Raw genomic sequence first — 25,829 nt, forward strand, 5'->3', positions numbered from 1 at the left:
TACAGTCTTGCCAGATAACAATGTAGCCCCATGCAGTGAGGTGACTTTCCCCTAAAGGTCTGCATGGGGGAAGATGGGGGTGGTACCTAGCTGCTTACTCCGAGTAGGTGGGCCAGGTGTGGGAAGAGAAGCTAGAGCCCTTGGGGCTGTCTGGGTCATCCCCCATACCATGTGTCCTTGGGAGTGTTGCCTCTCCCTCATTCTGTTGTCCAGACCCCACGGCTCCAGCCTCAAGATTTCCACATGGGACAGATCCTCCAGGATTGGTGCCTTTCTCCCAGTCTGGACCTCCTAGGACAGTAGGGGCAATGAGGGCAGGCAGTCCCCTGTGCTAGTGGACTGGCACTTGCATGCTGTTCAGCAGCATCTCCTGAGCACCTGGGCACCTGGTGCTGCAGACACCGGGGAAGGGGGAAGGAAGCCCAGGGTTAGGAAGGGTCTTCCTCTGCAGAAACTCCTGCCCAGCCATCATGAGTTCCGAATGAGTATATACCTCCATGTCATCACAAGAGGCAACCTGAGAACAAAGTTTCCCTAAAGCTTCATTCGATTTTGTGTCTATTCTTGGAGCTCTGCTGTTGAACTGGGTGCCAAGGCCACAGGTGGGACAGGCTTCTTCTGCAAGGAGCTGGCCAGTGAGCATCAACTCAAGACATGAGACAGTGCTGTGACCAAGAGAAGCATAGAGGCCATGTAAGCCTGGGACTGAACTCCAGGGGGTGTCCAGGAGGAAGTGTCCTTTGAACTGGGTGTTAGTCAGGCCTTTTTGCTTATATGTCATGGACAAGCTGCTATCACAAAATACCACAAACTCAAATACCCCAAAATAAATGGCTTGAAATAGCACATTCATTCTTTTCCAGTTGATGAGGTCAGAAGTCAAAAATCAGTCTCACTAAGCTAATTTCAAGGTGTTGGTAGGGTGGATTTCTTCTGGAGATTCTGGGAAGAACCTGCTCCTTCCTTTTCCAGCTTCAGGTGGTATCTGTGTTCCTTGTGGTTCCTTCCTCCTCCTTCAGATCTTCCTGCTATGGTTGTCACTTGGCCTTATTTCTGATCCCTCCCACTGGTCTCTTGGAAGGACCCTCCGATAACCAGGCTCCCTGGATAACCCAGGATGATCTCCCATCTCACAGTCCTTGACATTACTCTGGTGCAAAATCTCTTTCACTGTGAAAGGTTATGTGGTCCCAGGTTCCAGGGATTAGGATGAGGACATGTTTTGGAGGCCATTATTCAGCCTGACAGGAAACCTTACTGGGGGAGGGGCAGAAGCTTCCTAGGGCCTTTGTTGGCCCATGCCACTCACCCCAATCACCCCCTGTGGATGTGGGGGGGCTGTTGTCCATCATCCCCACCTCACTGCTGTGTGTCCCCCTGCACTTGCCTCTGCCCATGTAATCCCTGTGGTGGCCAGTGGCTCCTGGGCCTCTGGACTGGGTAAATCTGGGCAGCTCTGGGCACTGTAGGAGGGACAGCCTGGGCTGAGTCTCCCAGAAAAGACTTCGCCTGTGATGCTCTATAGGTCACCTGTTCCCCTTTGAACCAATCACTGCAGGCGTCTGGCCAGATTGGGTTGCAGTTCCCACAAGCATGGAATTGACTGAGGTATGTTGAACAGACAGCAACACACAGGATGCAAGAAGCACAATGGCAGATTGCTCTGGCTCTGAGGGAGCACCTGGCCTGCAGGGGCCTTCCAGGGGTGGCTAGGACCTGGGCCAAGGCCCCTGGGAATGAGAGGAGCATCCTAGGCTGCCAGGCATGGCCTTCCCATTCCCCATACCGTGCTGTGAGCATGGAGGGGGATGCCCTTAGAGTAGCTCCTCGGCCTTTTTTTGGTCTCAGATACCTTACTTTTAAAAAAATTACCAAGAACCACAATGAAGTTTTGTTTATGTGAGTTACATGTATTGATGTTTACCATATTAGAAATCAAAACTGAGAAATATTAAAAAAATGAATTCTTTTAAAAATGACAGCAATAAACTGGCTACATGTTAACCTAAAAGGCTTTTTAAAAAGCGAAAGCCAACAACAACAAAATGGTGGGACGAGGGATGGCTTTGCATTTTTTGCTAATGTCTTTTTTTGTTTTTCTTTGGTGGCACTGGGGTTTGAACTCAGGGCCTCTTGCTTGCTAGGCAGGCGCTCCACCACCTGAGTCCTTCTACTAGTACCTTTTTATTCCCCACTGGGTATTTTCGAATAAGGTTATGAAAATTCTGTGCATGGGCTGGCTTTGAACCATGATCCTCCAGATCTTTGCCTGCCAAGTAATTAGGATTACAGAGTAAGCCACTGGCTCAAAGCGTTGCTAATGTCTTTAATGTCTGGCTTGGAAGAAGACAGCTGGGTGCACTTCTGCATTTTTGTCTGTTGTTTTGGTGGAAGCATTTGAAGGAAATCTGTCCTCACCTGGATGAGAGAGCAGGGCCTTCAGGTGTGAGGGAGATTTCTTCCTTGATGCTGTGTCTACCTTCCATAGGCAGTAGTTTTTAAAATGCCTCACACAGTGTCCATGAACTCTTACCCTCTCTGCCCATAAACACCTCTGCTCTGTCTGGCTCTTGGAGGCATCTTTTGCTCCTGTAGGATTTTTTTTTCCTTTTTTTTTTTTGGTGGTACTGGGGTTTGAACTCAGGACCTCATGCTTGCTAGGCAGGTATTCTAGGGCAGGTATTCTACCACTTGAGCTGTTCCATCAGGTGCTCCTTAATGATTTTGCATCATTTGCTTGGAAAATACTGGTTCTGAGTTAGGCAGCCCTTCCAAATAGTGAAACGTTGAACCGCACAGTTTCTGAGGCTCAAATTGGCTGTGCCCAGCTTATCAGGCAAGTCTTGAGGTGTGAAGCTGCCAGGCTCACAGTGAGACATGGATGCTCCCAATTCTCATTTTTGTTCCCAAACTCCATTTTTACTAGTTATTTTCCTTAAAGTGACAAACTCACTTTGTTCATGTTTGAGAGTATCACTCAAGTCCTACACCTGAGTAACTATAGCTTGTCCCTCAGTATTAATGAAGGAAAAAGCAAGTATGGCCAGCAGCCCTGCTTCCTGTGGGATGACCAGCATCCTTCAGTTTGCAGCACAAACGCTTTCTATGTGTCTTGTTTTGTCCCACAGAATCTTAACATGTGCACCCTGCAGTTGAAATATAATGAAAATAACACCCTCCAGGGCTCTGCCAAGGATGTTCTCCAGTGAGGCGTGGTAACAAACTCCATGAGGACCTGTAGAGTTGGGTGCCACTGCCTCGGGTTGGGCTGGGCCCAGCAGCTGTGCTGCATCAGCGCTGGTGTCAAAGGGATGGAAACAACAGGACCATGTGAGGGTTAGCAGACAGCTCTGACCTCACAGAGTTCCTGCCACATGTGGAGAGCCACTCTGGAGAGTCACTGTCCCAGGAACTGTGTTACCCGCCTTCCTTCTGCCTGCTGTTTGGTGCCGGAAGCTCAGCTTTTTGTCAAGGCCTGGATCTTGATTCTATGTCAGTTGAGGGGACGTTTGGAAGGTGCAGACCCTGTCTGGCTGGAAGGTGTCAGTTAATCCTGAATGGATTAACCGGTCCCTAAGAAGGCAGGAGTCCTGAACCTGCCCCAGCCTATTTGGGCAACAAGTATGTGTAGCTGAACTGTCCCCTTGTACTGGAGTTATGCTGCCATCAAGCCAATGCTCCACTGATGACACTAGGTCTCACTGGCTCTGGAACCTGCTTCTGTTCTCTTCTTTAGATGTGAGTCTCACGGTAGCTGCTCCTAGGGTGGCCTCTGGCAACTTGAGAGTGACAACCTCTGCTCCAGGGGCTGTTTTCTGTTTTCAGGAGAGCCAGCAGGGCCCTGAGGTTTATATCTGAGATTTAGATTTCATTGATGCTGATTGGGTCGTGCTCCCACAGTAGGTCTGGATATTAACTGCCACTCACTGTACCCTTGTGCAGTGCTCAACCTATAGAACTGTACAAAGTAGTCCTGAATGTACCCATCCCTAAACAGTCTCTGAGGCTAGGGCAGGGGGTTCTTTGGGCAAGATGGGCATATTTCCCAGGGAGCAGCAGGGGTGTGGGTCAGTGTGCACGTTGCTGTGCTGGAGTTTAGAGGGTGGGGTTGCAGAGTGTTGATTTTGGGTGTGGGTTCCTCTGGGAGACATTCAGAAATGCTGTGAACATTGTGGTTCTGATGACTTTTCCCTTTATTTGAACACGAATGGTGCAGAAATCCTGGAGGTCCAGGTGATGATCAGATGGGCAGCATGGACGACTGGCACAGGACCTTTGCCCAGAGCACACTTGTCCCTCCTCACCCCCAGAGGGCACGGCAGCTTTCAAAGGAGTCTGAGGCATTTCAGTGTGTGCTGAAGTGGCTTGAGGGACCGCTAATGAAGCAGGTAATGAGATTGGCTGTTTGTTCAGATGCTCTCTGGGAGGGTTTCCCATCAGCATCGATTTTCACTGGTCTGCTTGGGGCTCATCACCGTGCCATTACCTTGGCTGGGGGCATTGGAGGAGAATGGTCCATCAGCACAGAAAACATAGGGTACCAGACTTCGTCGGTGCTTTCAACACTGGGTCAGGGTTGCTTTCTGCCCACAGTGGGACCCAGGTAGCCTGGTTTGTGGGTTATTTCCAAGCCAGGCTGTTTGTAAGAAAGAGGATGCATTATGCATGACTCGACATTCATCCTGCAAGTAGGGCCACAGAGGCAAAGCTCTGGGCATCTTGGCTGCTCTGTCTATGGCGTGTCCGTGTCCTTGTGCCTGGCTGTCCCATGGCCTACTGCACGCTCAGGCCTGGGCCCCGATGGCTCTAACCCAGTCCCATTGGTGTATGCATATGGTACAAACATGGTTTCTTACAGGGTTTAGTGTGGCAATTCCATTGTCTTCTGCAGCTGGCACGGTGATATTTGCACACATTTAAAGTTGTTGGAGTCCTGGGTCTGTGAATAGTTGGCAGTCACTAAGTCACTAACATCCCCATCATTCACTTCTACACATTTTGTTGAGTACGGGTGTTTGCCTGGGTTGGCACTGGGTGGAGTCACAGCTTTACTTCTTAGTATGAGTGCTCTTCCTTTGCCCTCACAGCCCTGGAAAGAGGGTGCCGGCATCATCCCCCTTCCACAGAAGAGGAGCAGATCCTGAGAGGAGGGAAGCCAGCTGGCCCTGGATTTCCACTCGACTGGACCTGCTCTAGTAGCTCCCCTTCCAGGAGCTCAGAGGCACTCAGTCATTTTCTTTCCTAGCAGGTTTATAAAGGAAATTTTATTTCCCGTTTTATTTTTGAAAAGATAATTTACATAGTTCAGAATTCACAGGAACCCAGGGAATGTGAATCATCCCATGGTGTCCCCAAGAGATTTTACTACTTAAGCTATGCCCTCCCACTGGCCCAATTTTTTCTTTTTTTATTATTATTTATTTTTTGGCACAGATTCTTGCTATATAGCTTATGTAGCCTCTTGAGTCTGGCATCACACGTGTGGGCCACCATGCCTGGCTTAGCTTTTCTTTTTTGTTTTGTTTCTATTGGTGATAGTAGAGTTTGAGCTCAGGGCCTTGCACTTGCTAGGCAGGCACTCCAGCCCTGTTTTGCTTTAATTATTTCTTAGATAGGATCTTGCACCTGGGACTGCATTCCTGTCGCTTGTTCAGCCAGGACCACAGGTATACACCACACTTGGCTTATTGATTGAGATTGGGTCTTACTAACTTCTGCTTTGAACTGGGATTCTCCTGCTCTCTGCCTCCCAAGTAGCTGGGATTCCAGGTGTGAGTCACTGTGCCTGTGACATGTATCTGCAGAATAATTCCTACAAGTTGAATTCCTGAAATCATCTGCTAAAAGTTATTTAAAGCCACATTATATTTTATTTACAAAAAAGCAAATTTAGACATAAAGACATAAACAGGTTTGAGGGACTACATGGAAAAATAAACTCTAAGTAGTAAGCGTAAGGAAGTGTGTGATAGTGCTAATGTTTGACCTTGTAGAGTTCAAGGTGAGAAGAACTAGAGGTCAAGGGACACTTCACACAGATAATGGTAACCAGGAGGACTCAGCAGTTCGTAGGTGTGGTATGCACCTGTGCCAGGGCCCTAGACCACCCCTGGTTGGAAGAAGCTGTAGGAGGACTCCCAAGATTTGTATGGTTTTATCCACAACTTAGACTTGTATAACCAAAGGACACAGGAGATCAACAAAGGAAGAAGGGCACCAGCTTCTGAGAGTCCCCCCTTGTCACCACACATGTGGAATGTTGTCTAGCCTGAACAAAATGCCAGACTTCCAGAGGGGAGGCAGATACTCAGCATGGACCAGGGTCTGTGCAGTTTAGGCATAGTGAGCCACCCTTAGCAGGTAGGTGGTGGGAAGCCTCTGAAATCCAAGCTCCCAGACTCCAGCTAAGGCCAGCATTATAAGCTAGCCTTTCAAAGCATAGCAGTCAGGCCTGTTGTATGGCTCACGTGTGCAGTGTGTAGTAACAAGGCCTCAGGCTATTGTAGAGCTTGTACATGCAGCTCCCAGTAGAGGGCTTCAGGCCTGCCTCACTGCTGGCGTGCACAGTGCCCAGTAACAAGGCCTCAGGCCATTTCTGTGGCTTGTATGCATCACACCCAGTAACAGGGCTTCCAGATACCTGAAGCTAGTTGGAGACTTTCCTCTCTCAATCAGTAGAACAAATACAGAAAAAAAAATAATATGGAAAATAAACCATCAGCCATCTTGACATCTCTAAAATCCTACCATCAACAGAAATAGGCTACATATTCTCAAATGCACGAGGAGTGTTCACCAAGACCATATGCTAGGCTATAAAAATGTCAAAGAACCATTTTACACAAAGTGTGCTCACTGACCACTATGGCATCAAACTGGAAATCGGTAATAACAGACCTAGGAGATCCTCAAATAGTAGGAGTTGACACACTGCCAGATAACCCTTGGGTCAGAGAATAATTCACAGGGAAATGAGAAAAGAGCTATAGCTAATGGCAGCCCTGTGAGGGGAATATACAACTTTATTAGCAAAGAAGAAAGGTATAACATCAGTGATTCCTCCTTAGAAACCTCAGTAAAAAGAACAAATGCAGCATAAGGTAAATAGAAGAAAGGAAATGGAAGATGTCTAAGCAGAAATCAGTAAAGTAAGGGACAGATCATAGAGAAAATCTGCAAAGGGGCTGGAAGTTGGTGTTTTGAAATTATTAATAAATTGATAAGCCTTTAGCAAGACTTATTAAGCAGAAATATGAGTGAGAAAGAAACGGTACCAACAGTGGTAATGAAAGAAGTGTTGTTACATATCCCACAGACACTGCAGATGTAACGTTGAATTCTATTAACTTTTAAAGGAGAGCCAGGTGTGATGTTGTAGCTGTAATCTCACTTACTGGCTTGTGGAGGCCAAGGCAGGAGAATTACAAGTTTAAGGCCAGCCTGGGCAATTTGGTGAGACCTTGTCTCAAACTAAAGTAAAAAAAGTGATGGGGCTGTACTTCAGTGGTAGAGTACTTTCTTAGTATGCGCAAGGCCCTGAGTTTTAGCCCCAGTATTGAAAAAAAAGTAGAAACCAAAAAACAAAAACTAAGAAATCATGCCAATTCCTGACAAACTTAGGGAATAGAGAAAGAGAGATGCTTCCCAAAATTCATTTCTTGAAGCCACCATGACTGATGACCAAACCAGTAAAGGACACTGTAAGACAGGCGACATCCCTCGAACATGAGGACATCGCCTCCCACACACATGGGCATGTAGAGGGTACTGTGTCCCCATCAAGTGAGGCTCATGCAGGAACACAAGGTTGGTTCTGCATAAAGAACACTGTATAGCACTTAACATGAGATAAAGTTGCACATAGATGTTAGGAGGAAGACGTGGCTTAAATGGTTTACAGGTGTGCGCATAGGCTTGAGAGTCAGTGGTTTTGTATGATAACAGTGCACCCTGTGACAGGAGAAGAATGTGATATGCTTGTTTTGAGCTCAGGGTTCTTCCTTGGATACTTTGGTATGTTTCTCCTACTATCCCACTTGCTTTTATTGGTTAAGTTTCATTTTACCATGAGTATTGACTCTTCCTTGGGATGACTATTCATTTTGATATTTATTGAATCCCCATTATTATATATTTAGAACTGTGCAGGGGACACAAAGATGGCTCTGCTCTAGGTTGTCTTCCTGGAGCATTTAGCCTGGGTGGGATGATGGATCTGGGAACCTACCTGAGGAGAACTGGGTACAGAGTAGTCTGGAGGTGGGGAGGGCTGGTATGGTCTGCTTCTGGGAAAGGAGTCCAAGCCAGCCTCACGTCTCCCAGGGACTGCTCAGCCTTCACATGTTGACATGGACCCTAATCAGAGTGCAGGCTTGGTGAGGACTCAGCCTGGCCCATAGCCTCAGGACCAGTCAGACCTCGTATTGCACAGGTGTTTGCTTCTGCATTTCCTCACCCTTCCTTTTCTCACGCTCTCTGGGGAGGGCATTTCCAGCCAGGTCAACCTGAACCAGGTCATCCCCAGGTAGTACATCTCTCCTGCCTCCTGCCTGCATGGAGGCAGTGGCCTCTGCCCATCCTGCTTTCCTCCTGCCCCACCTCAGCATCAGTCATTTTCTTAAAACCTTGAATTGGCTTGGTCTATTTCTGCTTGGGGGGTCTTTGGGAGTCAAGGCTTGGCTTCTCCTTGGGCTCCATGAGACCTGTGGGAACTGCTGCTACACCTGTTAGCTTTTGTCCTTTCCTCTTGCTTGGCCTGCTGCAGCCCTGTGGGTTCTCTGTGGTAGAATGTACCTGGGATTTTGTTTCTCTTCAGGGTTGGTGATGCATAAGATCAGAAGACAGTAGCTATTGAAAAGAGGGCTTGCTATTGTTGGTAAGAGGTGAGCAGGCCTTACCTGACAGGCCCGCACAGTGCCACACAGGGAGGCATGGGTCAGGCAGGAGTAGAATGGAGTAGAAGGGAGAAGGTGAAAGCCTAGATTCAGCCTTTCCTGTGGCTTTTACAGGAAGGAAGTGGCCAGTCAAGGTAAGCAGTCTGAGGACCAGCCACTTTGAATAACTGCAGTCGTCTCTGAGTTGTAGACACGGCCTATAGGTGCCTGGTTCATGGAGTGAGAGATCCAGGTGGAGGGTACATTTGCCATCTCTGGGAATTATCCCTAAGGGTCAGGGGGGGCCCAGATGGCAGAGCGTCAAGCATGCAGAAAATGAGAAAATATAGTTCACATAGCTAAAAACAGAACACTTCTCTGGTCCCTGAGCAGCAAGCTGTCTTCTGCCCCAGGGTCTTGGATTTCTCTGCTCCTTCTGCCTGGCTCACTGTCCTCAGATCCCCATGGTCCTTGCACTCCTCATAGTTCTCCGCTCAGACATCATCTTCCCAGATATCCTTTGCTGGCCAGCCCTAGGTGGCGGACTTCCCTGCTTCTTCATGCAGATCTCATGGGGGAAGAGATTTTGTCTTCTTTTTTCCCTCTTATATCCCCAGTGCCTGGTACAGAGTAGATTCACACAGTCTACCAAATCTTGCCACAAATAATTCTGGCAAGTTGAGGTCTTAGAGTTTCTGGCTATATCAGAAAGCACTCATTTGGCAAATGATGAAGCAGTCCATCCAAAATGGCTTAAACTAGATGTGATTTAACTCATGTAACAGATAAATCCACAGTTAGTTTAAGCTTCAGGTGTATTTTGATATGCTGTTACTTGGACTTGTTCTCTCTTACCTCTTGACTCCATCTGGTGACAGAGTGGCTTTCAGCAGTTCCACGCCTGCCTATTGCCACACATGACTGTATCTGCAGTCCTGGCCTCTTGCATCATGTTGGCTCTGGGTATGTATTAAGCCTGTGTCTGTTCCAGGGGATGTCAGGGCTCAAATTGGCCAGAGGAGGGCTGAGCACTATGATTTATAATGCCATCAAGACCAGTGGCTGTAAGAGAGATGTTGTTCCCCCAAAGAATGGGGCTGCTGATAGCAAAGCATGTGGATGGATGCTGAGGGCCCCAGCATGATGAGATGGGAGTGGAGGTGGTCTTTAGGGCTCATTTCCTTCTGTGCTGTCTCCTAGGGAGTGCTGGAGGTGTTGTCGGAGGTCGAATGCCATCTACGAGTGTCTCTCTTTGATGTCACTTATCGACACTTCTTTGGGAGGACATGGAAAACCACAGTGAAGCCAACTAAGCAGCTCTCAAGGCAGCCACCCAGGATCATCTTCAATGAGGTAGGCCCTAGTGACAGTGCACAGGGGCTGCTTTGTGTTGGGGTGCAGGTATGCTTGGTTCTGGGATGTGCAGCTCAGAGAGTGGGGTGGCGGGTCTTGGCCCAGAGAGGACTGGTGCATCAGACCTGTAGGGATGTCATGGAGGAGAAATCCGTCTTTGCAAAGCTTGCTTTAGTTGGGGGATGGGGGGATCTTCGTTTCTAAGCAAACTCTTAGGTGGAAGCTGCATGCTCTAAAGAGATCATCTAAAGAGATGAAAATGTAAAGGACACAGGGGTCCCATTTAAGGAACCCTGACAATGTCTTTTCCTTTGAGTTTTCCTTCTTTTCTTCCCCTTCTCCTTCCTTTTTTTTTTCTTTTTTGGTGATGGGACTGGGATTTGAACTCAGGACTTGATGCTTGCTAGGCAGGTACTCTACCACTTGAACCACACCCCCAGCTCACCTTCCTTTCTTTTTCTAAGATGATGTGTTAAGGGCCAGATGTGGAAGCTCACATCTGTATCCCAGCTGCTCAGGAGGTAGAGATCAGAAGGATTGAAGTTGCCAGCTTAGGTAAAGAGTTAGCAAGACCTCATTTCAACACAAAAGCTGGCCATGGTGTCGGCACACCTGTCATTCCAGCTACTTTTTCAGGCTAGCCTGAACAAAAAAACGCAAGACCTCACTTGTAAAATAAAGTAAAAGTGGTGGGTGGAATGACTCAAGTGGTAGAGCGCCTGCCTAGCAAGTGTGAGGCCCTGAGTTCAAACCCCAGTGCTGCCTCTCCCACCTACTCACATGTTAGACTTTCGTTGCCCTGACAAAATGGGAAGCAACTTACAAGGAGGAAGGATTTAGGCTGGGTGTGGTGGCTCATGTCTCTAATCCTAGCTTCTGCAGAGGTAGAGATCAGGAGGATCCCAGTTCAAGACCAACCTGGACAAAAAGTTATAGAGATCCTATCTCAGTCAATAAAAGCTGGTGTGGTGGTGCATTCATGTCATCTAGCTGTATGGGAAGCATAAATAAGATTGCAGTCTAGGTTGGCCCAGGCATAAATACAAGACCCTATTCAAAACATAACTAAAACAAAAGGACTGGGAGGGATGGCTTAAATGTTAGAGTAACACCTAGCAAAGCACAAGGCCCTGAATTCAAACCCCAGTACTGCCTCCCGCCCCCAAAAAACCTATGGGGTGGTGCTACCCACATTTAGGGTGTACCTTCCACCCCTTAGTCAATCCTTGCTGGAGATGCCCTCATAGACACACCCATCAGTGTGTTTTACTAATCTCCCTGACCCTTCTCAATCTCATCAAGGTGACAATTAAGGTCAACCATCCCAAATTCACCCCTTGTAACTTGACACCCAAATACATCCCCTTATGCTATAACATTTACTCCTGGTCCCCAGAGGGCTTCTGTCCATCTCATGATGCAAAATGCATCTATTCCACCTCTTAAGGTGGACTAAGCAGTTCAAAAGTCCAAGTCCATAGTCTCTCTGTATCTCAAGGCATACTTTTTAAACAAATTTTTATTTTTTATTGTATTATTGTTGTATTGGTGGTACATTGTGACATTTATAAAAGTTATTACAATAGATCATAGTTGGATCCACCCCCTCCATCATTGTCCTTTATCTCTCCTCCCTCTATTCCTTGAATAGTTTTAACAGTACTCATTTTTCCATTTTCATTCGTGAGCATATAATATTTCCATCATATTCACCTTCCTACACCCTTTCCTTATATCCTCCCCCCTCCCACCAGTGCCAGCCCCCAGCAGGACCTGTTTTACCTTCCTGCTTTCTGTTTTTGAATAAAAGCCATTTTTGTTTGTTTAAGAGAACTATACAGGAAGTTTCATTGTGACATTTCCATGTATATATGTATTACAACCCAAATCGGTTCACCTTCTCTATTTTTCTTCTCTCTACCTTTAGTCCCCTTTTTACTGCAATTTCAACAGTTTAAAAATTCTAGATTCATTCTTGTATAGGAAGTACATCAACCTAACTCACCCTAACTTCCTTTTACCCTTCCTCTCTCATTAGCGCTCTTCTCTTAGTGTGACCTGTTTTTCATAATGTTGTTTGTATTGGGTCTGTGTTACACATGTGAGAGAACACATGCGGCCTTTGGCTTTCTGAACCTGACTAGCTTCACTTAAGATTATGCTCTCCAGTTTCCATCCATTGGCCTCTCTCTTGGGCTGGCTTTGCTCACTGCATGCAACTTTCCTTGGCAGACATGTGTTCCTGATATCTCTAACTTCCTGGGGTCTCCACTGCATCTTTAGCTTCACTTTCACAGCTTCACATAGCTCCCTCTTAGAGGTTGTCAGCAGGGATCTTGACCCTGCTCTCCTCTGGAATCTGAGCATGCCTGCAAAACCAGCATCACATGGACAATGCCAAGTTCTGTCACCAGCTTGAGCAGTACCTGGGTCTCCTTGGACCATGGTTATAGTAGCCTCTGAGTGCTGAACACCAGGAAACACTTCCCTAGGTGGTCTGTGCTAGCAGGGCACCCCAGGAGCTGTCTCTTCTTAAGGGAATGTCTTTCAAATATGCTCACACTTTTATACCCTTGAGGCTGTGATGTGTGGGGTTCTGGCCAATTCCTAAGATGCTCTCAAGGCATTTTTCCTGTCATCCCCATGCAAAGAACTTGGCTTCTTTTTAATAGTCCTAACTTCTTTAACAGACAAACTTTCCTTGGCCCCACCTTTACAAGTGCTTCCTTTGGGGCAAATGGCTAGTTTTCCCAAACTTTTTTGCTCCTAATTCTCACTGTAAACTTGGCTAAAAACAGCTAGCAATAACCATGCCACAGCCTGAATACTAGGTTGCCTTGAAGTTTCTTCAACTACATTAACTAGTCCCTTACCTTTAGACTCAGTCTCCCTCAGAGGCTCAGGGTGTGGACAAAATGTAGGACAAGTTCTCCGCCACAGCGTAACACCAATGGCCTCTAGTCGAGTTCCCAACAATCATTGTTCCTATCTGAAACCTCATGAGCACGGTCATTATGGTCTGCATTCTGGACTTCTGAGCTCATTAACTTCTGCTTACAGCATTCTAGGGCTTGTCTCCTCCATCTCCAAACCTTTCCAAATTCCTCCCACAGACCAGTTACAGAGGCTTCTGAACTACATGGTCAGGTGGCCAGTAGTTACAGAAGTGACCCCACTTCTCTGGTACCAGTTTTCTGTGTTAGTCTGACAGAATGCCTGAGAAAGAACTTAAAGGAAGAAAGGTTTATTTTGGTTCATGATTCCAGAGGTTTCAGCCCATCGTCTTTGGCTCTGTTGATTGTGGGCCCATGGTGAGGCAGAACATCATGGTGTTGGGAACAGATGGCAAATGATATTCAACTCATGGCCAACAGGAAGCAGAGAGAGAGAGAGAGAGACAATGCTTGTGTAGCTGGCTTTCTCCTTTTCCCCTTTCATTCCATCCAGCCCCTAGCCTACATTCAGGGTAGATTCAGGGTAGTCAATCTTTTCTGGAAATACCCTCTCAGACACACCCAGAGGTGTGCTTTACTAGTCTCCTAGGCACTTCTAAGTACTAACCAAGTTAACAATCACGACTGACCATCACGGTGTTGTATTAGTAATGTGACTTGTCTGGGTAGAGGGTTGCAGAGTGTGGACTCACAACTATGCCTGGGCAGTGGGGCTCTGGGGCTGGTTGTTCCAACTGTGCAGCTGTCCCCAGTACTCAGGCCTGTGGTCAGTGCTCCCTGAGGTCTACCTGCCAGGTACCAGGGTGAGGAGGTGCTCACTTGTCAGTGCTTGTAGTCTGCTGGGGGCAACACACAGAGCAGGTAACACAGTTGTAAGCTGTGGTGAGTTCTCAGGAGACCAGCAAAACAGGAGGCCTTCTTTAGGCAGGGCCATGAAGCTAGGCCTCTGTGAGGTCAGAACCTACAGGATGAGAAGGAAGTGGGCCCTGTGATGAGTAGGGGTGAGGATGTACTCCTGGCAAGGATAGGGAGCTGATGGTGGCATGGTAGCTGGTGGGGTTGGGCAGGTGACCAGGCAAGATTACCTTGGCTGGGTTCTGCAGGGCCTTCCCAGAGACCCTGGGATCTACTTCTAAAAGCAGGGTACTCCCTGCTGCTTCATACCTGAACTTGAGTGGGCAGAGTCTTGAGGAGCTTGAGTACAGTAAGTCTGCCATGATTTAACTTCTGCTGTGACAGCCCTAGCTGGCCCAGAGCATCCAGGCTTTTTTCTCTTTTTTCAGGTATGCTGAATGAGGCCAAAGAAACCTGGTGTTACAGTTGGTATGATGGCTGATGGTAGATATGACCACAGGTGTCCTCTGAGTTGTTACTATGGGTGCCCACCCTCTGAGGCTCCTTTTCTGTTAGGCTGCTTTGGTCACAGCCAGAGCTGAGCCTCGGACTGGCTGTGAACATGAGACTGTCTAGGCTTGGCCGTCACCCAGCCTGAGGATTTTGTGTGTCTTGGCACAGATTGCTTCTGAGGCTGCCCTGACTTAACAGGTTGTTGAGGGAGATGTGCCCCAGAGGTCAGAGAGATTAAACAAAGCCTGGCAAAGTGTATGTCACGGGAACTGAAAATGCATCTGACATTAAGGTTGTCAGATGACTATGCAAATGCTTTTTAAAGGTCTCCCTGGCCTTCATGTCAGAGAGACGAGCTTCTATGTTGTAAATCATATGCATCGTGCTGCATAATCCTGAGAGAGCTGGCTCAGCACAGACAGCAAGTCATCTCATGCCTTTGACACACCAGAAGAGGTTTGTCCTGAGTCTCTGGATGGCGCTGTTGCTGACCAGGGGCCCGCACACAGCCTCTGCTGCCTTTGGGGGTGGCCCTCTAGGAAGGTTCGGGCTGTTTTGATTTCCTCTTTCTCAGTGTGCAAAGTGAGACCCAAGGAAGCCTGGTGTGACAATTTGATGAATAATGATGGTGGTGTCCACAGCACCTGTTCTTTTCTAGGGAAGGAGTTCTGTGGGCCGGCATTGACTCAAATGTTATTTCATCCTGTCCTCATATGGAGAAGTAATCTTATACCCCACTTTAAAGGGGAGGAAACAGGTGCATTGAGATGGAATCCCTCCACCCAGTTGCCAGGGGTGCGTGGTTTGAATGGCTGTGCTTGCAGCCAAAGTTCTTCTGTTCTCCTTTGACTTTTTTTTAGGAAGTGATGTAGAATGGGGAGGGATGGGATTACTCTTTGTAGTTAAGGTTCCCGACACAACCCCTCCTCCCTCCCTGTTCTCTTCTCTTAGCTGGGCATTTAGGGTCAGATTCGACCACTCCTGCAGTACCACCTGCACTGTGCTCCCTATTGTTGACCCAGATCCAGACACGCAGGGGCTCTGGGTTCAAAGTGAATACTTCCTTCTCTTGATCCTAGGGGTCACCAAGTGATGACCCTTGCAGAATACCAGTTGGTATTCTGATGTTGCTTCTGTCCTGTTTCGGGTTTGACATCAGGCCACTGAGGGGCTTCTGCCCCAGAAGTTGATCCATTCCAGATTTCACTGCCCCTGGTGGCTGGGCTCTGTCAGCCCATGACTCAGACCTGGTGAGGAAAACCTAGGTTCAGCCACTTGTTCTGGGCTGGGACACCCATGCTCGTGGCTCAGGTTGCATCCTCACAGAGCCATACCACCTCAGCCTGGCAACTGTCCTGTTTGTTTCTGTTGAGGCTGTGAAGTGGGAGAGGTGGGAGGGATAGGAGGACTCCATGGTATGTAAAGTTTCTGGAAAGGTCTGTACCCCTTAGCCTTGTAATTACTGAAGTGAAAAGTGCAGCAGGGTCGGTGGGGCTGCCCAGAGCATTTTTTGTCACAGGGTTGTGCTGGAGCACCTGCTTGCCCCAGGAACCTGCTTTTCTCCAGCTGCTATGCCCACTGTGAGCAGCAGAGGCCAGTGGTGGCCAGCGTTTCCTCCTGTCTCCCAGCACTCAGAACACGGAAAGGGGCTTTGTTAAGGTTTTGTTAACTTCGGAGAACCGCCTTGCTCCGTGCCAGTGTGTGCATGCACCGTTATTACATGCACACACAGTTGACATGGGATTGCTCCAGGGACTCCATCAGTGTGGGGTGTGGTTGTGATTGCATCGTGCTAATTGCTCTGGCCATACACATGTGAATTAGAGAAGACTAAAATATTATTTGCCTTTTTAGAGGTGTTCTGAGATTTGATGAGATCTTTTTGTGGTGTTTCCCTTCAGCAGTGGCTTGGGGGAATCTGGTTTGAGGTCACTGAGCTACCAACAGCAGGGGGCTGCATTCCTGGCTACTGTGGCTGTTCGGCCTCTGTGGGCTTGGCCTGTTGTGCTCTGGTTTATTGAGCTATCTCTCTGTACATGACTTGGCAGGGGTACCATCTCACAATTGTGCAGACAACAGTGTCCTGAGAAATAGGCTTTGAACACAAGAGGCTTGCTTTGAACCCAAGTAGGGTTTTTTGTGAATGATGACTTCTTTGCACTGGCCCGTTATTCCCCTCACAGCCTCTGCTGTGTGGGGTCCAGGTGAGCCCCACAGATCTCTTTCAGCTCTGAGCCTGGGATTCTGCGTTCTCCTCTGAGACCTTCCCTGGTAGAGAGAAATTGCCTTTCACTTCCTCTGAGACAGTTAATCATTCATTCAGCTTCCAAAAAATGTCTTTAAAGAAGTAATCCTGGTGGCAAAAATATTGTGCAATTTCTGCATTTTCTCCTTGAGATGGACACAGTTCTCCCCAGTCTTTCCTTGGCTAACAGCAGCCCAGCCTCCCATGGCAGACTTATATTTCCCCCTTGATCTGAGCAGTGTTTCTGGGCAGGGACAAGTGCTCCCAGGGTATGTCACCTGCCCTCACTGAGTGACACAGGTTAAGTGGGTGTTTCTCTTTCCCAGAAGTAGCAGACTTTTTCAAGACTGAGAAAGCCAGTCTTGAACAACTCTTATTCCTCAGTGTTATGGAGAGCCATGTAATCTCCCCTTTAAAAGCTGATGCTGTCAAGGAAAACCTGTACAATCCAAGTGAAGCCCCCGAAAGCCCTTCTGAATGGCAGGACTAACCAGCCTTCTCACAGCCCCATGCTGCTCTCTCGTGCACATGTTCCTGTGCAGTGGGAGGGAGTGTGCGTCCTGATGTAAGGAGCCACAACAGTAGAGGGCACAGCTTTGTCTCTGGGGGACTGCTCCTGAGAGAGCATTGCGTTGCTTGCCTGTCTGTGTGTAGCTGTAACCTGCAGGAGGGCTGCTCTCCTCTCTGGCCTGGCAGAACCCTCCTAGGGTTCTTGGTCAGCAGTGAGGGGCATGAAAATGGTTCCAGGAGAAGAAATGATGTCTTCTGGTGAGGTGTCCATGGTGGATTTTGTTGTATGGTGATTGAATTACCAGTCATTTGGGGACAGCAGAAAGCTTTAAGTTTGTTAATTCTGTTGTCTGGTACTCCTATCAGCACCCTGTGGGGTACTTCTTGCTTTGCGTTATAACTGACTGTGTTCATGTACTTTTCTAAGTCAGCTGAGAAGTTGTTCTTCAGGCTTGAGTGAGGATGCGTCTTGGCCGTGACTGTTGATTTGATATAGGATGCATGTGGGCCAAAGTCTTGTGCTATCACTTATTCCCGGTGGGGTTTCAGCAGGTTTTAACTCTGACCCTGCACCATGTATTTGTTCCTGAGAGGTGATGGTGCATCTCAGAAGGGCTGCCTGAGCATTAAGTGGTGTGGTTTGCACACAAGTGCTCAGAGAGCATAGGTGTTCATTCAGCAGATGCTGGGCTGGTTGAGTACCTACTGCGTGCAAGGCAGCATATAGGGTCTGGATGTGCAGAGATGGAGAAGATCGTGAGTAGTCCTTTCAGCCAGGGTGAAGGTTTGTGTTACTCCTTTAGATCAGGGAGTATCTGTCCACTTGGTACCACTGACAATTAGGGTGATCAGTCTCTGTTCCTCTGCGAAGTGGTGGGGGCCTGGCTATCATTGTGACACTTCTCTGTTGGTCACCCTCTTGCCCCCTCTCCTGGCAAAGCTTCTGAACTTGGAACTTGAGCCCGTGCATGTTTGGAGGAGAGTCAGGCTCTCCAGAGCTTGGGGGGCTGTCATTGTTGGTCATCCAAGGATGGGAACCAGTCTGGGTTCAGGCACCAGGCTGAACTGGTAGATGGAAGCTATGGAGGTGTTTGTGGATGATTGCCTTCCTGAAGGTATTCTATTAAAGCTTTATTTTTTAAATTATTTTTTAATTGTTTTATTATTCATATGTGCATACAAGGCTTGGGTCATTTCTCCCCCCTGCCCCCACCCCCTCCCTTACCACCCACCCCACCCCCTCCCTCTCACCCCCACCCCCCTCGATACCTGGCAGAAACTATTTTGCCCTTATCTCTAATTTTGCTGAAGAGAGAGTATAAGCAATAACAGGAAGGAACAAGAGTTTTTGCTGGTTGAGATAAGGATAGCTATACAGGGAGTTGACTCACATTAATTTCCTCTGTGTGTGTGTTACCTTCTAGGTTAATTCTTTTTGATCTCACCTTTTCTCTAGTTCTTGGTCCCCTTTTCCTATTGGCCTCAGTTGCTTTTAAGGTATCTGCTTTAGTTTCTCTGTGTTAAGGGCAACAAATGCTAGCTAATTTTTTATGTGTCTTACCTATCCTCGCCCCTCCCTTGTGTGCTCTCGCTTTTATCATGTGCTCAAAGTCCAATCCCATTGTTGTGTTTGCCCTTGATCTAATATCCACATATGAGGGAGAACATACGATTTTTGATCTTTTGGGCCAGGCTAACCTCACTCAGAATGATGTTCTCCAATTCCATCCATTTACCAGCGAATGATAACATTTTGTTCTTCTTCACGGCTGCATAAAATTCCATTGTGTATAGATACCACATTTTCTTAATCCATTCGTCAGTGGTGGGGCATCTTGGCTGTTTCCATAACTTGGCTATTGTGAATAGTGCCGCAATAAACATGGATGTGCAGGTGCCTCTGGGGTAACAGTCTTTTGGGTATATCCCCAAGAGTGGTATTGCTGGATCAAATGGTAGATCGATGTCCAGCTTTTTAAGTAGCCTCCAAATTTTTTTCCAGAGTGGTTGTACTAGTCTACATTCCCACCAACAGTGTAAGAGGGTTCCTTTTTCCCCGCATCCTCGCCAACACCTGTTGTTGGTGGTGTTGCTGATGATGGCTATTCTAACAGGGGTGAGGTGGAATTTTAGCGTGGTTTTAATTTGCATTTCCTTTATTGCTAGAGATGGTGAGCATATTTTCATGTGTTTTCTGGCCATTTGAATTTCTTCTTTTGAGAAAGTTCTGTTTAGTTCACGTGCCCATTTCTTTATTGGTTCATTAGTTTTGGGAGAATTTAGTTTTTTAAGTTCCCTGTATATTCTGGTTATCAGTCCTTTGTCTGATGTATAGTTGGCAAATATTTTCTCCCACTCTGTGGGTGATCCCTTCAGTTTAGAGACCATTTCTTTTGATGAACAGAAGCTTTTTAGATTTATGAGGTTCCATTTATCTATGCTATCTCTTAGTTGCTGTGCTGCTGGGGTTTTGTTGAGAAAGTTCTTACCTATACCTACTAACTCCAGAGTATTTCCTACTCTTTCCTGTATCAACTTTAGAGTTTGTGGTCTGATATTAAGAACCTTGATCCATTTTGAGTTAATCTTGGTATAGGGTGATATACATGGATCTAGTTTCAGTTTTTTGCAGACTTCTAACCAGTTTTCCCAGCAGTTTTTGTTGAAGAGGCTGCTATTTCTCCATCGTATATTTTTAGCTCCTTTGTCAAAGATAAGTTGGTTATAGTTGTGTGGCTTCATATCTGGATCTTCTATTCTGTTCCACTGGTCTTCATGTCTGTTTTTGTGCCAGTACCATGCTGTTTTTATTGTTATTGCTTTGTAATATGGTTTGAAGTCAGGTATTGTGATACCTTCTGCATTGTTCTTTTGACTGAGTATTGCCTTGGCTATTCGTGGCCTCTTGTGTTTCCATATAAATTTAACAGTAGATTTTTCAATGTCTTTAATGAATGTCATTGGAATTTTGATGGGAATTGCATTAAACATGTAGATTACTTTTGGGAGTATTGACATTTTTACTATGTTGATTCTACCAATCCATGAGCATGGGAGATCTCTCCACTTTCTATAGTCTTCCTCAATCTCTTTCTTCAGAAGTGTATAGTTTTCCTTGTAGAGGTCGTTCACATCTTTTGTTAGGTTTACACCTAGGTATTTGATTTTTTTTGAGGCTATTGTAAATGGAATTGTTTTCATACATTCTTTTTCAGTTTGCTCATTGTTAGTGTATAGAAATGCTAATGATTTTTCTATGTTGATTTTATATCCTGCTACCTTGCTATAGCTATTGATGATGTCTAGAAGCTTCTGAGTAGAGTTTTTTGGGTCTTTAAGGTATAGGATCATGTTGTCTGCAAATAGGGATATTTTGACAGTTTCTTTACCTATTTGTATTCCTTTTATTCCTTCTTCTTGCCTAATTGCCCTGGCTAGGAATTCCAGTACTATGTTGAATAGGAGTGGAGATAGCGGGCATCCTTGTCTGGTTCCTGATTTTAGAGGGAATGGTTTTAGTTTTTCTCTGTTAAGTATAATGCTGGCTGTAGGTTTGTCATATATAGCTTTTATAATGTTGAGGAACTTTCCTTCTATTCCTAGTTTTCTTAGAGCTTTTATCATGAAATGGTGTTGGATCTTATGAAAGGCTTTTTCTGCATCTATTGAGATGATCAAGTGGTTTTTGTCTTTGCTTCTGTTAATGTGGTTTATTACGTTTATTGATTTTCGTATGTTGAACCACCCCTGCATCCCTGGGATGAAGCCTACTTGGTCGTGGTGAATGATCTTTTTGATGTGTTGCTGAATTCGGTTTGCCATTATTTTGTTGAGGATTTTTGCATCAATGTTCATTAAGGAGATTGGCCTATAGTTCTCCTTTTTGGAGGTGTCTTTGCCTGGTTTTGGGATAAGTGTAATTAATACTGGCTTCATAAAATGTGTTTGTCAGTTTTCCTTCCCTTTCTATTTCGTGGAACAGTTTAAGGAGGGTTGGTATCAGTTCTTTAAAGGTCTGATAGAATTCAGCAGAGAATCCATCAGGTCCTGGACTTTTCTTTTTGGGGAGACTCTTGATTGCTGCTTCAGTTTCATTTTGTGTTATAGGTCTATTCAGGTGATTAATTTCCTCTTGGTTCAGTTTTGGATGATCATATGTATCTAGAAATCTGTCCATTTCTTTAAGATTTTCAAATTTATTTGAATATATGTTCTCGAAGTAGTCTCTGATGATTTCCTGGACTTCCATGGTGTTTGTTGTTATCTCCCGTTTTGTATTCCTGATTCTACTAATTTGGGTTTTTTCACTCCTCATTTTAGTCAGGTTAGCCAGGGGTCTATCGATCTTGTTTATTTTTTCAAAGAACCAACTTTTTGTTTCATTAATTCTTTGTATGGTTTTTTTGGTTTCTATTTTGTTGATTTCAGCTCTTATTTTTATTATTTTTCCCCTTCTATTTGTTTTGGGATTTGCTTGTTCTTGTTTTTCTAGGAGTTTGAGATGTATCATTAGGTCATTGATTTGGGATCTTTCAATCTTTTTAATATATGCACTCATGGCTATAAACTTTCCTCTCAAGACTGCCTTAGCTGTGTCCCATAGGTTCCGGTAGGTTGTGTTTTCATTTTCATTGACTTCCAGGAACTTTTTAATTTCCTCTTTTATTTCATCAATGATCCATTCTTCATTAAGTAATGAGTTATTTAGTTTCCAGCTGTTTGCATGTTTTTTGTCTTTACTTTTGTTGTTGAGTTCTACTTTTACTGCATTGTGGTCAGATAGTATGCACGGTATTATTTCTATTTTCTTATATTTGCTGAGGCTTGCTTTGTGCCCTAGGATATGATCTATTTTGGAGAAGGTTCCATGGGCTGCTGAGAAGAATGTATATTGTGTAGAGGTTGGATGAAATGTTCTGTAGACATCTACTAGGTCCACTTGATCTATTGCATATTTTAGATCTTGGATTTCTTTATTGAGTTTTTGTTTGGATGACCTATCTATTGATGATAATGGGTGTTAAAGTCTCCCACAACCACTGTGTTGGCGTTTATATATGCTTTTAGGTCTTTCAGGGTATGTTTGATGAAATTGGGTGCGTTGACATTGGGTGCATATAGGTTGATGATTATTATTTCCTTTTGGTCTGTTTCCCCTTTTATTAGTATGGAATGTCCTTCTTTATCTCGTTTGATCAATGTAGGTTTGAAGTCTACTTTGTCAGAGATAAGTATTGCTACTCCTGCTTGTTTTTGGAGGCCATTGGCTTGGTAAATCTTCTTCCAGCCTTTCATCCTAAGCATATGCTTATTTCTGTCGGTGAGATGAGTCTCCTGTAAGCAACAAATTGTTGGATCTTCTTTTTTAATCCATTTTGTCAAACGGTGTCTTTTGATGGGTGAATTAAGTCCATTAACATTAAGCGTTAGTACTGATAGGCATGTGGTGATTCCTGCCATTTAGTTGTCTTAGTTGTTTGAAGGTTTGATTGTGTGTACCTAACTTGATGTTACTCTCTATTGTCTTGCTTTTTCTTATCCTGTGGTTTGGTGCTGCCTGTCTTGTCATGGTTAAGTTGGGTGTCACTTTCTGTGTGCAGGATCCCTTGCAGAATCTTTTGTAATGGTGGCTTTGTGGTCACATATTGTTTTAGTTTCTGCTTATCATGGAAGACTTTTATTGCTCCATCTATTTTGAATGATAGCTGTGCTGGGTAGAGTATCCTGGGGTTGAAGTTATTTTCATTCAGTGCCGGAAGATCTCACCCCATGCGCTTCTTGCTTTTAATGTTTCTGTTGAGAAGTCTGCTGTGATTTTGATGGGTTTACCTTTTTATGTTACTTGTTTTTTCTCTCTTACAGCCTTCAATATTCTTTCCCTAGTTTCTGAACTTGTTGTTTTAATGATGATATGTCGTGGGGTAGTTCTATTTTGATCTGGTCTGTTTGGTGTCCTGGAGGCCTCTTGCATCTGTATGGGAATATCTTTCTCTAGATTTGGGAAATTTTCTGTTATTATTTTGTTGAATATATTACACATTCCCTTCGCTTGCACCTCTTAAAGCTTTATTTTTAAATGAGCTCTTTGGAAGGTGCTGGTTTAATCTGCTTAGCTCTCCCCTGGCCTTGTGGGCACCGGTCAGCAGGTGACAGGTCAATTGGCTATCAGCTTGGGACACCAGGTGCAGCCTCTTCCTACAGACACATTAGCAGAGCCCAATTTTAATCCTGTCATTGCGGGTGAGAAATTGAAACAAGACCCCGAGGCAAATGGTGTCTGTGTTTTGAAGATGAAGGCATTAGGCCAGGAGCATTTAAATGAATTATTAATCTGTCTGTTCTGTCAGGGAAGAACTCCCCCAGTGCAGATGAGTGAGGTGTGATGCAGGGGCGGGTGAGAGCGATCTCTCTCTAGTTGTCTTCTTTGGCAGGCATCATCTTCTCTGGCAGGCGATTTGATGGCTTGACTTAAACTTCTAATTGTGTAATTTCAGGTGAGGGATAGAATTTTCCTCTCAAAATGTATGGCATTGGTGTTAATTAAATTTCCCTAGATGGTTAAAGGTGTCACTCAGCGGCATGTGTCTGTGAGTCTATTTGCATGCTCCTAGGCACAGGTGATCCAGCAGACCATGACTTTGCTGGGAGGAGTGGAGGAAGGAGGAAAGCTGAGCGCAGCATTTGCATTTCCATCCCCGACGGCTTCTGCTTGTACAGTGTCTCAAGGCTGTTCCTGCCCCAGCACCGTGTGCATTTTGTAGCTGTCTGTCTACCTTTTGTAAAGCCTTTGAGCCTAGCACGGCTTCAAGGCAGAATTGTGTTTTCCAGGTTCCTCATAAATTCTTTACCATGGTGCTGTTCCCATACCAAAATGATTTTTGGAAAAGAGCATACATACGTCCGTATCAGCCAGTAGCAAAACTGATGTGACTGTTGGAACCTCGTTGCCTTTAGTATGCTGTGCTTGCCTTGGAGGCTGGCAGCTAATGAAACATGCCGCCTTTGGCTCCAAGCTTGGCTGGTTGAGACACGATGAGGGGGTTCTGTTTTGGTGGTTTCTTTTGGTTTCAAGATTAATTGTTTTTCATGGTAAATGAAAGGAGAGGAGGCAGTCATAAATTTGTAATTTGGATGTGCCCTGAGCAGCTGGTCCCACTGCCTTTAGGAAGAGCAGTTTCAAGGTGACTGCTAAGCTGGGAGATGATTGCTGTTTCATATCAGAGTTTAAAATGTTTGTTTTACTGTCACAAAACAGTGGACAGTGTTCATAAACCTGATAGGCTCAGGTATAAATATAAAGTTGTGATAGTGACAGACTTGATTGCCCAGCAGGGCTTTTTAAACAGCTCCTGAGTCTTGGAAACATAACTCTCTCTCAGTCCAACCACCTGTCAGCTGTAAGTGGTCATTATTTCATCATTTTGCAATAAAAGATAATAGAATAACGATTTATATCTTGTGGCTGATGTTTTAATGTGTCCCTCTGTTATCCTGGGCTGACAGTCTGTGATTACAATAAACGCTTTTCTCTGTGACACTACGGTAATGACTCATTAATAGGAGGATTAGTCTGAGTTTAAGTCACAGTGCAGCAGACCAGCCTCTGCCCTGCCCCACCTCTCTGCTGGGGTGGTCTTTGTGCTCAGCTGGTGGCTTTGCACTGTGCCCAGTTCAGTCTGGAAACCAGCTCAGCACCACATGTGATGCTGTGTATGCTGAGGCCCCTTGGGCTGGCAAACTTGAACCCTCAGCTCTGCCTCTGTCTTCTGTGCCTGTGACTTGGTCAATTTTAACTAAAACCAAGTGCAGCAAATTGAATGAAGCAGGAAAGCAGGAGCAGTGTGCAGGGAGTGTGCATGCTGCACACAGAACTGTTGCCTCACCTGTTCCGTCTCCTAGCTCCTCACTCCCTGGGGACAGCAGGAGTCAGGATCTTCCATTCACATGTTGGGGATGGAAAGGTTGCAAATGGAAAGCCTTTAAAGGTCAGTTTGAGTATCATCTACTTGGCTCTAGTTCCCCCAAAATCTTTTCATAAAAAGATCTGAAGGTGAGTTTCATCATAAAAGATATTGGGCTCAGATTAGGGATAGTTTACTTTAGCAACTAAAGAAATCTTGGATCCTTCCTAGTTTAGACAGTTCAGATGAACTTCATAAAGCTCAAACCTAAACAGGGCTAGAGTCAATATAGCAAGTATGAATGAGGTTTTCCACATGGAGTGTCAGCTGAGGCTTGGGTGTAACTTGGCCAGTGGGTACATATGCTTGCAGTGGATGTGTCTGTCTTGGGCTGCTGTGACTGTGGTCCTGCCTGGTGTCACTCACCCCTGGGGGTGGTGCACAGTTTGGCTAGCAGTTGTTCCCTAGGGGGTCTGGAGTCTGTTGGTACTTGTGGAGGTACAATTCCTGGGGCCGAAGCTCCTGGAGCAGAGGCAGAGGTTGGTTGTCTGGTGTCCTGGATGTTGGCATCTGGAGTGAGAAGCTCTTTGACTCTGAGGTCACAGACATTCACAGTGCTGTGCTCTTCCCCATGTACCTGGACAGG

General features: G+C 45.8%; 1 protein-coding gene across 4 annotated transcripts in view; it reads left to right on the plus strand.

The window, feature by feature from the left end:
* The window catches only part of Nphp4 (nephrocystin 4), a 120,441-nt gene that overhangs the window by 1,844 nt on the left and 92,768 nt on the right, over window positions 1–25,829 (plus strand). For 3 of the 4 annotated variants that reach the window (XM_074081512.1, XM_074081514.1, XM_074081515.1), the window contains exons 2-3: window positions 4,217–4,388; window positions 10,074–10,226. In XM_074081512.1, the coding sequence (XP_073937613.1) occupies window positions 4,245–4,388; window positions 10,074–10,226 (297 nt within the window). In that variant the 5' untranslated portion in view covers window positions 4,217–4,244. Of the gene's footprint in view, window positions 1–25; window positions 1,609–4,216; window positions 4,389–10,073; window positions 10,227–25,829 lie in introns of those variants that run through there. The other variant, XM_074081513.1, reaches the window with a different exon arrangement.

This window comes from Castor canadensis, chromosome 7 (assembly GCF_047511655.1).
Source record: "Castor canadensis chromosome 7, mCasCan1.hap1v2, whole genome shotgun sequence".
In the NCBI taxonomy this organism is placed as follows: domain Eukaryota; kingdom Metazoa; phylum Chordata; class Mammalia; order Rodentia; family Castoridae; genus Castor; species Castor canadensis.